The sequence below is a fragment of the Nelusetta ayraudi genome, unplaced genomic scaffold (genome assembly GCF_046127955.1).
Source record: "Nelusetta ayraudi isolate G7.1 ecotype Tasmania unplaced genomic scaffold, CSIRO-AGI_Nayr_v1 ptg000048l, whole genome shotgun sequence".
Lineage (NCBI taxonomy): Eukaryota > Metazoa > Chordata > Actinopteri > Tetraodontiformes > Monacanthidae > Nelusetta > Nelusetta ayraudi.
In genome coordinates, this window is record NW_027466098.1 from 18,072,146 (window position 1) to 18,088,961 (window position 16,816).

A 16,816-nucleotide genomic window follows, 5' to 3' on the forward strand; every position below is an offset into this window, starting at 1 on the left:
AGGAAAGAAAAGACATTAAATACATAGGGTGTGTCCAAAGTTTTGACTGGTATTGTAAAAATATGAAAAGAGGTAGATCTCTGAGGGGAATGCCGAATTTGGGAAAATAGAGTATAAACTGTTTGAGCAGTGACAATGCAACGGCATTACCGATGCAGATTCTGCGGGCGCATGCTAATATTAGCAGAACTGAATTTGCTGCGCGCTCGGCTGTGTCCACTACGGTAATCCTGACAGTGGCTCCGGGTGTCAGCTGATCCTTCACTGGCGAGCGACGAGGAAAATCGGCAGAAGGAATACACTGTCTGCAGGAGAGTTTGAACCATGGCTGCTGAGATCCATTCGAGGCCCCAGACCGCCAGACCGATCCTTCTCAACAAGATCGAGGGACATTCGGACGCCGTCAACGAGGCCGTTTTGATCCCAAAGGAGGATGGAGTGATCACAGTCAGCGAGGACAGGTGAGTTTTCCACCCACTAGCAGGCTAATGGTAGCATAACAAGCCCACGGCTAGCGGGCGGCGCAGTCTATTTGCTGGTCACTTAGCTACCCACTTCTCGACGCAGGGACTTAAGAACAACAACATCGAACTCAATGCTCGTCTTCGGAGCTCAAACGTATCGGGCAGCATGTTTGACAGAGTGCCAAAACCTGCAGGGGGAAGTTTGTGGGCGTTGGACTTCAGCAGGAATGAATCATATTCACCAAGCACCTCCGATAAAACAACCAACTGCCATAACAAACACGACCAAAGATCATATTTGATTTCCGAGCGGTTCAAGACGCTCGACGCGTTAGAAGTTGTGATATTTGTGTGTATCCCGTTATGTTGACGTGACTGACGTGGCTAACTGACTTCGGCTAACACACAATTGGGCTAAACGAGCGATTGCTGCCCTAAAGCATCAATCGTATGCCATACAGTCGCCTGCTGCTTGAGCTGCTAAAACCAATACGGTATTAGTTCACCATTAAAGAAATTCATTCTGTGTGGTACTTTGTTTTCGATATACACTCGAACAGTGAGTTCTTTGCTCCCTTTTTAACGATTTCCGATGCTGCCCTTGAACGCCCCATCTCAACCACCTCGTTCATGTGTTAAAATGTTTCGTTTTGTTTATCTGCGCCTTTCACGATTGATCAGCATCAGACTTTCAGTGCCATATGTTTTTGGAAACAACGCAAGGCAGCCGCCCCGAGTTGTTTTGGTTCGTCTATGTGGTGTTGCCGTGAAGGTGGAAACATGTTTTTTTTTTGTTTGTTTTTTTTTTTTATCAGTCCTTTGCATTTCCTTTTCATCACAATTATTTGTATGTGTGAGAAGGTGGAAGTAGCACGCGTGCTGCTTTTTACTGATAAGGGAGTAATTTAGTTTTTCACCGTAACAGAAGTAAAACCATAAGGGGGGCGGCTGACATTTATTTCAAATGTGGCTGGACTGACTTCCTTTTGCAAGATTGTTCAGTTTATTTTTATTTTTTATTATTAATACCTATGAGGGCTCAGTTAGGGAAATTGAAATGAGCCTTACGTCAAATACTTTGAAATACGTGTCCGCCAACACAAAAAGCACAAAAACCTGAATCATAAAGAAGCCACAATCCGATGTCACCTGCCCAGCATAAACTGGAAGAATGTGACGCTTTGATATTCTCCTCCAGGACCATCAGGGTGTGGCTGAAGAGAGACAGCGGTCAGTACTGGCCAAGCATCTACCACACAGTGTCGTGTAAGTACAACTGTTGCTCTTCTCCGAGAACATAAGAAGCGATTTCGTATGCTAATGCCATTTATTATGGTGAAAGATGGAGCTTTTAGTTTTGATTTCTCTGCTCCTTCAGCTCCATGCTCCTGCATGTCCTACCACCACGACAGCAGACGCATCTTCATAGGCCAAGACAATGGCGCTGTTGTGGTGAGTGAAGCCAACAATGAATAACCAAGTTTGGTTTGAGCCACGGGCTCATTCCTGTGGTTTTCACCCACATTTACTTATTTTGTTTCGTAAACTCGCACTTCTTGTTTTAATTAAATATTTGAACTCCACCAAACACCTTCGGGGGTCATGGGTGTTGTTTGTCTAAAAACCTGTTTCTTAGCTTTGTCAGCGTTGCATCTCATTTTCATTTCAGGAGTTTCTCATCTCTGAAGATTTCAACAAGATGAGCCACGTCAAAACGTATCCAGGTGAGACACACACACACACACACACACACACACACACACACACACACACACTCTAAAAGCTGGCAGGTTCATCTTAGAAAAAGGAGATGAGATGAGAGCAGTGGTCACCATAATGCTTTATTCTACCCATTTAGAATCACCTGACTTTAATCAGTCAGGCTGCTTTTTATCTTTTGAATGGTCCCATGGACTAATCATTTTTTGATGTTAATTTTAATCTATAAGATTGTAAATCAGAGTAATTATCCAGTAAAACAAAACAAAAACCAGCACTTTTAGCCCTCTGTCTTGTTTTGAAAGAGGCAAAAACCAGGCCATCGCAGAGAGTGCATTAAACCCCTGTAGCCACTAACCCGCAAGAGCAAGCAAAGGAAGTGAAGGATGGAGTTTTTCCCCCGTCTGTGGAGTTCACTAACAGGCCAGAGACACGCTGTCGTTGGAAAACATAAGCGGCGGTGCGATTCGTAACTCTGAATTTATCCACAGACTCCGCTTCCACTGACTCGTATCAGCAGATTTTCAGCCTTCAATGGAAACAAATCTAACTAGTTGGTGGTGGTGGTGGTGGGGATCGCAGGCATGTTTCCCTCCACCAAGAAACATCGCGTCACCAGCGGAATTCGCCAGCTGGGTTTCTTTCCACCACTTGTAGGAAAGCGGAGGAGCTGAGCCGTAACAGAACAAACATGAGTCACAGATCAAACACAGGCAGAGCTTATTGTCTGGGACGGATCATACTTTGGGAACTCTGCACAAAGAAGCAGATCGTATTGATTTTTAATGACACGTGTTGCTGGTTCCGATTAGAAGTTGATATGACACCAAGATTTCGGAGAAATTCCAGCCTCTTTTGTCGTCAGATGAATGAATTGAAACCGTGTGTTTGTCTTCATTGTGTGAGTGTATATGTGTGTTCAAGTGACAATTTTTTGCATTAACTGCAAGCAAGCAGCTTAATCAAACGCAAGCAGCAGCACCCGTTTTTCTTTTTTTATAAAAAGCAGAACTTGAAAGTCAAAATCTTTCTTCAGTGCTTTCATTCCCTCCTTCCTCAACTGGATTCCAGTAAGACGGAATAATCCCCAGAGGAATGAGCACAGAGGAGAGAAAGAGTCAGCGTCCCTGCCTCCAAGGCCTCCAAGGCCTCCAAGGTCATTGATACGATCGCGTTTTTTGTCATGAGGCCATGTTAGAATGCAAAGAATTTTCTCATCGCATAAAAATTAGCACAGGATATTATGGGAAGTAAATATGTGAGGGATTTTCCTGCACGGCCTTTGAGCTGATGAGGACGTGGCGGCACGTATGATCAGCGGTTTGCAACAGGCACTTAAAGCAGTAATGCCGCTACCAATGGTGGGCGTGGACATACGGTACTTGCAGCGCTTGCACTTTGAAAGAGACCTCGATTACTCCCTGCTTCAAGTGTTTGCACAAACTGCAACTATTTACAAGCACATAGATTTTTCTTATTTCAAATAAACAATTACACACAGTTTAATCTGAGCCTTGAACTGGACGTGGAGTTTGTTTAGTTGCAACAAGATGGCAGAAAGAGTGAGCGGAGTGATCATTTATCAGTGATTCATAATTGAGAGCAGAAGTCTTTAGGTTTTTCTGAACATATTTTATTGTTTTTTTTGCTGCTGCAGGTTTAAGGTTCTGCATTATAATTAAATTCTAATCATATGGTTTAGATTAATGGTCCCCGTCCTTTACGTCTGTTGCTTACTCCATTTTTCAGACGCTACGTGCTAAAACAAAAACTTCACTTCGTGGACCCCTTGTGATGTCACAAGTGGGACTCACCGATACCTCTCCCAGGAGGTTGGCGACAGCCAGGTGTTGGTTCCCATAAGCGAAAAGCTATTAAACAGTGTGTTTCTGCAGGCAGCTGCAAACAGAGGGTTTAAACTGGCGTTTTTCTGGAGACTTTTATTATTAGCGCTCTCTGTTATCAGTCAGGCTGAAACCCCTCCGGGCTGCCCCTCTGGAACTCAGGATGAAAGTGAAAAGATCCAAAGATGTGTAAATTATGGGGCCCATAAAAAAAAGGATTTTGTTGGACTAGAGACGTTTTAGTGATCTGCACGTTGGAGCTGATCCTCCAGATGGACCCTGCAGCCGGATGGCAGTGGATTGTGGGAGTGTTCGGGGTGGGTGGGGGGGTGGGATCACATTTCCAAGCCTGGATTAGAGTGACGCTAAGCAGTTGGGATCAGCACAAAGGAACGGACCAATTAGCTCCAGTTGATACCCTCCCAAGGATGAGACCCGCACAATCGATGAGATCATGTCTGAAGTTTATCCAACGTGTGTGTGTGTGTGTGTGTGTGTGTGTGTGTGTGTGTGTGTGTGTGTGTGTGTGTGTGTGTGTGTGTGTGTGTGTGTGTGTGTGTGTGTCTTTCAGCCCACCAGAACCGCGTGTCGGATATGGTCTTCTCCCTGGAGAGCGAGTGGGTGGTGAGCACCGGCCACGACAAGAGCGTGAGCTGGATGTGCACCCAGAGCGGCAGCATGCTGGGGAGACACTACTTCACCGCCTGGGCCTCCTGCCTGCAGTATCCTTTCTTTTTCTCTTCTTGTTTTTCTTTTTTCAAGCCTAGTCGGGAACAGCCGGCCGCCCGCAGAGCGCGGGTGTGTGTGTGTGTGTGTGTTTACGTCCCTGACTCGCCCCTCCCCCGCTCAGATACGACCACGAGACGCAGCACGCCTTCGTGGGCGACTACTCGGGCCAGATCACGCTGCTGAAGCTGGAGAAGCAGACCTACTCCACCATCACCACGCTGAAGGGCCACCAAGGTAAAGGACGCACGTCAGTGTGGCGTCGTGACGGGCAGGAAGACGCTCTGCCAACAGGATGATTTCAGAACCGGTGCGCCCTGATCAGGATCCAGCCGACCGGCTGATCTTTTGATGACTGATGTGCCATTTAGCTCAGCGTTTAATTGGCCGGGACTATTAGCACATCAGAGGCGGGATGGCGGGCGTGTCGCCGGGCTCAAGCCGTGCACAGGCCACACTTCTGACGTGTGGTTTCTTAAAAAAAAAAAAAAAGAAAAGTTGATTGATGGTAAACGGAGCGGAAATGTCAGAGCTCACCTGGAGTTTCCTCAGCTCCATGTTTGGTCCTTCAGCCTGTCGGACTCAGTGGCAACTTCGTATCTGGCCTTGACATCAGGGGAGCTGTAAACAGGCCTGTGTTATCAGATAGAAATGGGAAATGAAATTTTCTTGTTCTGCAGAATCCTCCACCCCTCAACTCCCCCCCACCCCCACCCCCCGCCCTCCACACACACACACACACACACACAAAACCATCCATTCAACAATGCCAGTATTGTACCATGCTCATATTTAGTAGCGCGCTCTATGAGTGCAGGATGACGAGAGTGCGTGCGTGCGTGCGTGTCTCCTCTCACCGCCACCTGCTACAGGCTCTGATTCATCTTGTGACTGTGTGTCTATTGTCAGTAGTTTAAATTGCAACTCCCACACTTTCATTTCCCTTCGAACGCTGCATCGGCTTTGGAACAAACTAAAAAAAACAACACTTTCTCAAGTTAGTCAGCAGAAAAAGAAAAACAATCTCTGACCAAAAGTGCATCTGAAGACCGCAGCAGCGCTGCTGCACTGTTTGTCAGTGGGAAAGCTGCTTCAGAAAGCTGATTGTCTGTTGGGAGGGAGCAGAAATTCATTTTATTAGATAAGCTACAAATTTTCAGCTTTTAATTAGGCCTTTGTCACAGTATTTAAAATTCAACAGAATCCCTTTAATGGTCGTAACTTGGTGGGAAATATTCATAAAGTTTGAGCATCTTTTCATATCAAGTTCTTAATGTCTTTTATGTCAATTTTTGTGACGTTTTTAATTCCTGTAGTTCTCCCTTCAGCCAGCAGAGGGAGTCAAGGCACCATCCCGTGAACTGTTTCTCAATGCCGTTTTCCTCGCTCTGTTCTTTCTGTCGTGAAGGCAGCATAGGCGCCCTGTGGTGGGACCCGGTACAGAGGCTCCTCTTCTCAGGCGCCTCCGACCACAGCGTCATCATGTGGGACATCGGAGGCCGCAAGGGACGGACGTTACTGCTGCAGGGTCACCAGTGAGTCTGTCTGTTTTGCTCCGTTTGTTTTTTAATGTCTGAATCATTGGAAGTGGGGGGCAGGTAGAAGTAGATCCAGGAGCTATTTCTGTCACTTTTTCTCTGCCTCACCACCTCCTCATGCGGTTTAAAAAAAAAAAAAAAAACAAAGCGAAAAAAAAACAGTTTGCACACACACACACACACGGATCAAACCCCTACGGTTCCTGTTGCGCAGCAGGATCCATCAGCTCCGCCTCTCAGACATCAAGCGAGAGCCGGGAAGCTGCTGTGAAACTGACAGGCCCTGAATCAGAGGATTTAAAAATCAATAGTCTGAAATGCACAAACAAGTTGCAGTCGCTTTTCTTCTCTGTGCGCTCTGTTAATTGGCAAATAAAGTAAGCCGTCTAACCTGTAGCCGTTGCAAACTGTGAACATGCAGCCTCTTAGTTGGAAATCTAGAGATTAATGCGTGTTGTTTTCTCAGTGTACATTTAAATCGGATGTGTTCTGTTCTCTCCCGTGTCTCTGCGTCTCAGCGATCGTGTCCAGGCGCTGCGCTACCTTCAGCTGACCAGGCAGCTGCTGTCGTGCTCGACCGACGGAGGCATCGCCGTCTGGAACATGGACACGCAGAGAGAAGAGGTTCGCATGGGAGCGGCACAGAGATGAGCGGGGGGGAAATGGTTGTTGTCGACGCACACCAAATTATAATCCTCTGCTTGATGGCTCCCCCTGCAGGCGCCTCAGTGGCTGGACAGCGACTCCTGCCAGAAGTGCGAGCAGCCGTTCTTCTGGAACATCAAGCAGATGTGGGACACCAAAACCCTGGGACTCAGACAGGTAGCGTCCCGGTCCTGCTCACCGCGCTGCCGCCAGGCACTCACCTGACCTCCTCCTCATCCTCCTTCTCCTCCTTCGTGCCTGCAGCACCACTGCAGGAAGTGCGGGAAGGCCGTGTGCGGGAAGTGCAGCTCCAAACGCTCCACGTATCCAATCATGGGCTTCGAGTTCCCCGTGCGGATCTGCGACGACTGCTTCGGTACCATCAAAGAAGAAGAGTGAGTTCGAGCACGGGGAGGGGGGTGGGGGGGTTGAGCATCTCCAGGAATCCTTCAAAGGGCATTGGGCCAAAATCATAAATTTTGTCTGAGCAATCCCTTTAATGATTTGCTGCTGTGATTTTGGCCAACTGAATAGTGTGTGTTTGTGTTGCTTCAGTCGAACACCACTGGCTACGTTCCACGAGGGGAAACACAACATCAGCCACATGGACATGGACACGTCCAGAGGTCTGATGGTGACCTGCGGCAGCGACCGCATCGTTAAGGTCAGGTGGCACTTCAAAATGGACCTGAATACCGGGAGATAAGTCAACATTTAAAGGGGGAAAAATAAATAAATACATGTAATGAATAAACATAATAACTGGGGCTCTCAGCGTTAACGCATTAATCACCATTAGTTAAATACGATCCATAATGCCTTCATTTTTCTTTAATCTCATTTCAAACGTTAGCCTTTTTGTCCCTTTCACTAACCTGTAGTCGGCCCATCTGGCCAATTTCTGGTAAGAAATACTTTACATTATGGGCCTAAATCTGCCTTGAAATTCAATATAATAGAAATTTACACATTCAATTCAAACCATGATTAATCACAGTTAACTGAAGATTCTGCAATTAATCGTGATTAAAAGAAAAACACACAACACATATGTATGTTTTTTATTTATTTATTTTCCATTTAGAGCCTTGACTCTTGAGATCCAATTATGCATTATGCATCACACAGACTACAGTCACGTTTCCACTAGGACTCAATTCAAACCTGAAGCTTCAGTGTCTTGGCGGCAGGACGTGCGGTCTGAGTGCAGCCGCACCGAGGCAGAGTGTTTGGGATGCAGCTCCGCAGTGGCGCCGCTTCTGACGTCGTCATTGGCTGTTTGTCTCCACAGATCTGGGACGTGACGCAGGTGGTTGGCTGTAGCTTAGCAACAGGCTTCTCCTCGCGCTGATTGGCACAGCGCCGGCCACATGCTCCGCCCACAATTCCAGTGTCATGGAAACCCCCCCCTGCCTCCTCCTCCTCTGTACAGTGACGGTGCCACCACCCGCCCCTACCCCTCCACCCCAACGGCATGTCCGGGATCTTCACCTACAGCTGGTCCTGTGTGTGTGTGTGTGTGTGTGTGTGTGTGTGTGTGTGTGTGTGTGTGTGTGTGTGTGTGTGACAGAGATGGTGCAGCCCACTTTCCTTTTTCCTCCTCCCTCCTCAGTAACAGTTGTTCCTTCATTATGGGAAATATTTGCTTTTCTTCTTCTTCCTTTTTTTTTTTTTTTTGCTCTCATCCTGAACACGACCCGAAGCACAACTGTGTGTGTGTGTGCGTTTGTGTGTGCGCGTACTAGTGTGCATAGTAATAATATTGATTCTAGTGTTTGTTTACATGACAACAATATTTCCAATGCTTCTTTTTTCAACAAAGGTCTTTTTTAAAGAAAAAGAAAAAAAACCTTTGCACTACAAATTATGGTTTCACTGAATCACTAAACCTGACGTTTTTTGTACTGACTGACATGATTTTCGCTTCTAGCCGTGGCCCTCAAACTGCATACTCACTTCAATGTAAAATAACACTAATCATGTGTAAATAAGCCCTCGCCATCATCACCATGTGTACAGTAAATAGTCGACTGAGTGGGTTTGTCACTGGTCCAAGCGACGAGCTCCTTTTCCTGTCCTTTTTCGTTTACGCTTTCCTTCTCTTCTTCTCTCACTCGTTGGCCTTAAATCACTCTCAGGCGGTTTTTACATCAGCCGGTCGTCACTGGGGGGCGCTGCGCACGCCGTACCCGGCTTAGTCACTCTAGCGTTGGGGAGCGTCCTCTTTCGTCACTGATGAACGGGATCTGTTTATATGTGCAACGGTTGCTTGTGCGATGCGACACTGCACTCCAGGCGAGGCGCGCGCGCGCGTGTGTGTGTGTGTGTGTGTGTGTGTGTGTGTGTGTGTGTGTGTGTGTGTGTGTGTGTGTGTGTGTGTGTGTGTGTGTGCGCGCGCGCGCGTTGCCACGGCGACGGTGTAGAAGGAGCGGTCGCTTGCATCCTGTTGCAGCTGTCCTGAGGTCAACCGCTCACGTTTGAAACCCAAGCAAAACGTACACAAACGATCACTTCCTCTGATTCTGTCTTCAAAAACAACCAGTGAGCACTGATGCATCTCTGACCACGTGATTCCAAGATTCCAGATGCCTCCGGAGAATTTTCCTCGTCGTCTGTAACTCAGCTTTCCACTCAGAATTGTTTTTATTTGCATTGCAGCAAATAAACCCCCCCCCCCCCCCCCCCCCCCCACATGCAGAGGCGCTTGTGTTGATCAGGTGCTCCGAACAAACCGGACTGAATTGTGAGGATGATCACTGCGGCTGGTGTTCCTTCAGAGGCCTTAATCACAGAGAGACACACACACAAACACATAAACACAAAGCCTTTTTGAAGGGGGTTTTTTTCGACGGTGCTCACAGCTGTCTGTTTCACCAATCGTCCATGCACCAAACACCGCGTCATAAATGTTTTATTCCACTTGATCTTGATCGTTATTTAAAAAAAAAAAAAAAAAAAAATCCTCTCTTCTTCCTTCCTCTCACAAGGCTCTCACCCCCCCCCCCCCCCCCCCCCCCCAGCACTGAATTGCACAACTCTTGGTCTTTGTATTGTACGTTTTAAATTTGGGAGCGGCATTAAGTCGGATGCCATGTAGCATTCTTGTATATAGCAGCTCGTACCGTCCAATGTTAAACTAACGCTTGCCTTATTATAGGTGGGGAGAAATTAAAATGAACATAATAATGTTTTGGGTTCCTGATCTGAAAAATGTAGTCACATTCCACTTTTTCTTTTGACCATGTAGTGTATATTTATATTTGTAGTAAAGTATATAAATGTTATCATTGTAAGTGGTGGTTTGTTTTGTTTTCCTTATGCCCCTGGTTTTCATCACTGCAAATTGCTGAGAAGTCTGTAAGAGTTTTGAACTCGCTACATACTTGAGTGGACAAGGTGATGACGAGATCGACACTGATATAGTCTAAGAACAACAAGTCATGTTTTTATGAGAGGTAATGATTTATATCATAAGTTAACCAAACACTGGAAATGGGAAAGTGTCATTCCAGAGCTATCATTATTCTGGTGTCCAAGATAATCAGTGCTAAATAAATATTTCTAAATCCAGTCATATGTTACTCATTTCTATTGCTTACTCCTCATTTTCTTTTTCTTTTTTTTTCTTTTTTTAATTGAACAAAAGTCCTCAACAAAACAATATACACAACACTACACCGAGTTTTTTTTTTTTTTTTTTAATTATTTTTTAATTAAAGCAAGGTTTTAATAGACTACAATCAAGTAGCCAAAATTACAGGTGGGCAAAATGTATGTTACGTACAATGACATGCCGCGTTGCACATTAAAAAGCATTGCTGCTGCACGCTAAGCTAATACGCAACAGCACAGAAGGGGAAACAGACAGACAGACAGACAGACCAACCACTGATGGAGCCATTAGACGCCAGTTACTGAAGATGTTTGTAAGTCATCGAGGTTGTGTAGAAATAACGTGATGTACAAAGCAGGAAGTGACTTTGGCCGCATCAGATTCCCACCTGATTGGCAACTGCCATAAAGTCATAGACGGCGTCAGCGGTGAGCGTGAGCGCTCCCTTATCGGCCAAACACTCGTTAGCAAACACAAAAAAAAATTTGGTTATACGTCTTAGTTTTTCTCTGCCCTTCAAGCGCGTTGTGTAAGTCGGCGGCCACAGGGGGCGCTAGCACTCCAGATTTCTTTCAGCCGCAGTCCTGGGGCCCTCAGCTGAAGTGTTTTCCATCGCTCTGTGGCATTAGCCTGCTGGAGTCTCAGTGCGGCTGGAACATCTTGGCCAAGTCCTCCAGCAGGGACAACAACTTCTGCTCCTCCAGGGGCGAGCTGTGGGTCCAGGCCAGCGGCAGGTGGGTGGACACAACCTTCCGGTCTGCCGACGGAACAAAAGGTGTCACCGCAGAGAAGCGTGTTCATCAGTAGCGATCAATGAGCCAGCTTTTTGTGTCTTCAAGGTGTTCTGAGAGGTCGGCCCTGATCTGATCTAAAGCTCCGCCTGGCAGGAGATAAAAACCCAGTCTGTTCGATTTGCTAAGATTTAAATGCCCAAAAAGCTTGAATAATGTTCAGCAAAATCAGTCAAACGCTGCAAAACGCTTGAAAAGTCCTGAATACAAAGACTTTTTTTTTTTTTTTTTTGCTTCTTCCCAAAATTATCTAACAGCAAACTTCCCAGCTAAGAGACGGTGTGCATAAAGGATACCTGCCCGAGTGTTACTTATCCTATAGTGACAACATAATGACATACTGACATCCATAATTGGGTTGTTTCAGTTTTCTGAAACCATGCTGAAACCGTTTGTTTCCTTTCGTAATAGCACAGGACCTTTAAAAGACTTTTTTGTCAATAATTTATCAATTGATAGATTTTCAGTCAAATTGAACAATTTCAATGTAAAATGTTGCCCTGTCGGCTAATGATGGAACTGTTGACCCGAGAAAGATAAACCTAAACTAGTTGTGCATTTTCTAGCTGTACATTTCGGTAGAAAAAGAAATAGGCCGCTGGTAAAACACAGGAGCGATAACATGGAAGCATCACCCTATCAGCCAATCACATTGGAACAGAAACGCCGCATGCCTGTGTTTGCTGCACTCATTAGCGTCGCTGGGCTCTCTGGCAGTAGCTGGCACCAAGCGCAGCCCGCTACAGCTGCAGTGGAGCGCTGCCAAACACACTCACACGCACACGCACACACACGCACACGCACACGCACACTATTCTCCCCATTTCCCCAAGCTATCATTGTGGTGGTTTAAATTTTTTTTATGGCTAATAAAAATGTAAAACTGGTTACGGCACCAAGCGTAAAACTAAAACTCCGTCTGGAGATGGTCATGTGACCCACCCTGGTAGAAACTTCCGCTGGGGATTTTGGCGGCAGCCTCGGCGATGGACAGCCACACCACAGTGTCGGCTCCCTGCTCCGGGGTTCGCAGGCTGTCCTTCATGGACCTGTGGAAGTCTGGCATGGCATTGGCCACAGCTGCGCACGCACGCACACACACACACACACACACACACACACACACAGTTAGAGATCGCTGGGGGCAGACTAATGCTAGGTGTCAACAGGGGCAGATTTCTGTTTAATGGTGTGTTAAAATCGCTTTGCTGCTGACTCATGGTGCCGGCTGACGTCACCTGGAGTGTCGACCCAACCAGGGTGCATGACGGAGAAGTGGATGTTGGTGTGTGCCTTTGCCAGCTGCTGCGTCATCACCACCTGCTGCCTCTGGAAGGCACACATACAGACACAGACACAGACACAGACACACACACACACACACACACAGACGTCTATGGATTTGCGAAAGTGAGATTTTGAGATTGCAGATGGTGTGTAATTGCTCCGAAGGGCCCTTGATTGTTCAAGGCCCGTTATGTATAATTCTGCAGCATCTATTGAGAAACTTAATTAAGCAGTATTTCAAGTGAATTCCTGTTTCCTGTTGTCCCGCTGGAGATATTCTTTTCACCTGCTGTGATCCAATCACAAAGATCAGATAAGAGCAGATCCAGATCAGGCCATTGTTGACATGTGGTCAATGCAAATGTTTTTATTTTATGTCAATATGAATGTTATCTTTGTGGCCTACCTTGTGCTGGGCATAGACCATGGTGCCGTCAAAGCGCCCCCTATCGGACTGCAGGTTTCCAGTCCTGAGCTTCTGCACCAACATTCCCCCTGAGGACACTGTGATCTGTGAACGAGGCAGCCGAGGGACGGGTCGTCATAATACAGTAATGATGTGTTTGACATTATGATAACTTCAGAAAACATTTCTGGGTCTGATGGAATAAAAACTGCCTAACACAAAATACTTTTTATTTTTATTTTATTGCATCTTGGGCAAATTTTCACCAAGCCTCAATTTGTAGTCCATGAAACTGAGAGACTACACTGACCATCGGTGTGTTCATCTACCATCAGGAAGCCCTGCAGCTTTCAGGATGATCCAAATTAGGAGACAAACAAGCACAAAGGACTCACCACTCTGGGATCAGCGCTCTTCTCCAGCAGGGGAATGAGGCTCTTGGTCAGAATATAAATGCCTGGCAGAAGAAAGAAAAACCCTCTTTTATCGTCAACAGCGGCCCTTTTCACACCTCGGCGCTCTCCCTCGACTCACCCAGGACGTTCGTGGCAAAGCTCTTCTCCAGGCCCTCGGCGTTCACTTCCCTCTGACTCATTATGGAGCCGGCATTATTGATCTGCACAGATCGCAGCGGAAAATATATCCAATAGCAATACTGGGTTGGCAAAGAAGATCGGCAGAGCAGCAGGGCAGCCGTGAAATTTAAACATTGGCAATTCCACAAAACAGCTCACCAGCACGTTGAGGGCCTTGAACTTTTTCTTGAAGCCCTCGGCAAACTCCCAGACCTTCTTGGTCTCAGACAGGTCCAGGATATGGACATAAACCTCCTGCAATAAAAGAGACCGGGGTAACGACAAAGTGCGTCACCGATGTTTTTTAAAAGTACGCTTTGGAGTGGTGAGTCAGACTCTACTTTGTTTCCCGTCTCCTTGACGATGTCGGCTCTTGCCTCTTCGGCCTTGTCCTTGTTCCTGCACACCATGTGGATGGTTCCTCCTGTGACGGAGATGGATGAACAGCCTGATGCATGTGGAGCTCGTTTTGCAATGGTGAGGCGGGAACTCTGTCAACTTTCTGCTTTTGAGTCTATGCGTGTGTGTGCGTGTGTGTGCGTGCGTGCGTGCGTGACTGTTACCCTTCTTGGCGATGGCCATGGCTGTGGCTCTCCCGATGCCGCTGTTGGCTCCTGTGATCATGAAGGCGCGTCCAGCCACGGACACCTCCAGGTCCTTCTCCACAAACCTCTTGGAGGCGGCCAGGAAGGCATTCCTGCAACAAGTGAATATTTCCAGGATTTCTTTTTTTTTTTTTTTTTTGAGTTCATATCGTTTTCAGCGACCACATCCCACTGTATTGCAGCGTCTTCGCCTCAGGGCTCAGTGGAAACCAAGCTGGGATGTGATTTTATATCTCACCTCAAGAATAAATGTGTCAGAATGAAGCCGGATCAGTGTGGAGCAATTTAATGAGGCTAAAGGAAGCGCTTGTGTGCGCGTGTGCGTACGCCTGAGTGTGTGCGTGCGTGTGTGTGTGTGTGTGTGTGTGTGTGCCTTGTCTCTTCTTAGCTTTACTGTAAAGATACAATGAAGACTAGAGTGTGCCTGGCATTGTGGTGTGAGTCTGCCGCCGATGACAACAGGACTGGTCAGTGTGTGTGTGTGTGTGTGTGTGTGTGTGTGTGTGTACGAACTGGGACTTCAATTAGCCCCATTGTCCTGGGCGCCATTGTTGAGGGTGGCTGATGGTGGCGCTGGGGAGTCAAAGGGGATGAAGGGACGGGGCTGATACCGAGGCTAAATGCCGGCTCTGTTCCACGGTGTCATGCAGGGAGCCGTTAGCGCAGGGTCAGAGCAGGTTGTCCCCAGAGGAGATAACACAGAACAAAGGGCCGACGGGAAACAACCACAGAAGCTCGGCCTCACGCAAACTTTCCCAGCTGTGGACACTCAGAGGCCCATATAGATCAGGCTTTACGGGTATTGGTATCATAGAATTTGCACTGGGTAGTCAATCCTGTGATTGGGGGTTTTGACAAGTTTGCAGTTGGCAAGTCGAAGGTCCTACAGTGTATTCATTTTCAGATTGCTATTTTTCACTGCAGTGGCACGTCCCAGCATGGTTCATGATGACAAAAAAAAACCCTCCAATGACAACCAAAACATTACATGACTGAATTAAGTTCATTCTGTCTTTTCTCGCGATTATCTCATTTCTTTTTAATCACAGACATAGATTTTTAAGGTTTTTATTGACCCGTGACCATGTGATCATGTGACACTCTGATGGAGGTGGGAGAATACGTCAGGTAAATAGAAACCTTAAAAATCGATGTCTGAGACGAAAGAACCAACGAGACAAAACGGGTGAAAAAAACGGCGAGAGCAAGGCTGCCTCAGAGGGCGGAGCCAACACCTGATCGCCGCTCACCTTTAGCGAGGCAATAGCGCCCTTTGTGACGTCACGACGAGCGGATTTCCAGAACTGTATGTAATAGCACACACTTTTAAAGGGTGGAGAGAGCAACAGATGTAAAGGATGGACTTTTCTCATTGTGACTGTCCATATGGGCCCTGTGCACAGAATGGAAAGTACCTCTCACTTGTGGCTGGTTCACTGGCTGGACAAAGACACGTCATTGTTAGAAAAGACTGGGAAACTGTGCATTAGTGGGACCTTCGAAGATTTTCAGACACTGATCATGTCCAGTGATCAGATCTGGAGTCAACAAGAAACATCAGCAGGTCCAGTTGTTCCAACTTATCACATTATCAATGATAATGTCACAACTTTATCAATGATAATGTGATAAAATACAAAATATAGATGAACTAAGAGTAACTGACTGACAGACAGACGTAAAGAGTCATCCTACCTGGTGAACTCCGTCATTCCCTTGAGGAACCAGGCGGAGTTGCGGTACAGAGACATGATTTGCTGCTGCTGCTGCTGCTGCTGCTGCTGCCGCCGCTGCTGCTGCCCTGGAAGCTTGTAGCTGAAGCCCAGCCTGCTCTAACCCGCCCCAGCGCTTTTAGCCGCGACCCAAACCACGTGCAGCCTCACTGAATGAACATCAGCTGGTGACAACTCCGCCGGCCACCCACTGGCAGACAGAAATAAATTATACAAACTTGACCTGCATGGCCTTTAACAGATGAAAAACTGGCCTGCATTGATCAGATTTCCTTTTATCATTAGAGCTCAACATCAGAAACAGCAGAAAATATGCGCATCTATTATAGAAAATCCAAGACACTTTTGTTCCATTTTTGAGATGTTCATGATATCAACTATCAGTGGCGAATGAGTCAGTTCAAAGACAGCAGGTGGATCTATCCAGCTGCCGTCTTGTTCCTCCCACAGCTCTGACAATCTTTAACTAAAGATGATAGAAAATCATTTTCCCTACCCATAAAAAAGTTGATTCAATTCTTTCAAATATTATTATCTCGAATATAAACCTTAATGATGAAATGGCTTTTATGATGCTTACAATAAAGACACTTTGGTTTTGACGCTACCAAAATAACACGTATAAAAGACAAAGAATACTTTACTGTATATTACATTCTGACTTGATGAATGATAATTCGTATGGATTGTTGTGCACCACGCCACTGTGCCCTGAGCCAAAAGAGACTTAACCATTCGACATATTTGTTTAAGCCTTAAACATATTTGTGCAGGATGAACTGACTAATCATCAACTAGATACGCTCAACCTTCACCTCACCGAAGGGGGGGGATGGGGCGTGGCTTTGCGTGGAGGTGCGAGCGCGCACA

At 46.6% G+C, this 16,816-nt stretch overlaps 2 protein-coding genes across 2 annotated transcripts; one reads left to right on the top strand and one right to left on the bottom strand.

The window, feature by feature from the left end:
- Positions 1-240: 240 nt before the first annotated feature.
- Positions 241-10,229, top strand: wdfy1 (WD repeat and FYVE domain containing 1). The gene is made up of 12 exons (XM_076036874.1): positions 241-461; positions 1,663-1,730; positions 1,843-1,916; positions 2,134-2,188; positions 4,599-4,749; positions 4,878-4,990; positions 6,162-6,288; positions 6,810-6,915; positions 7,012-7,113; positions 7,201-7,331; positions 7,492-7,600; positions 8,228-10,229. The coding sequence occupies exons 1-12, from the start codon at positions 325-327 to the stop codon at positions 8,285-8,287; spliced, it is 1,233 nt and encodes a 410-aa protein (XP_075892989.1). The 5' UTR covers positions 241-324; the 3' UTR covers positions 8,288-10,229.
- Positions 10,230-10,617: 388 nt separating this feature from the next.
- dhrs12la (dehydrogenase/reductase 12-like a) lies at positions 10,618-16,069 on the bottom strand. Its single transcript, XM_076036841.1, has 10 exons — positions 15,909-16,069; positions 14,172-14,305; positions 13,950-14,032; positions 13,768-13,863; positions 13,568-13,649; positions 13,429-13,490; positions 13,034-13,138; positions 12,579-12,669; positions 12,283-12,420; positions 10,618-11,306 (listed from the first exon to the last, which is right to left on the bottom strand). The coding sequence occupies exons 1-10, from the start codon at positions 15,962-15,964 to the stop codon at positions 11,191-11,193; spliced, it is 963 nt and encodes a 320-aa protein (XP_075892956.1). The 5' UTR covers positions 15,965-16,069; the 3' UTR covers positions 10,618-11,190.
- Positions 16,070-16,816: the final 747 nt, after the last annotated feature.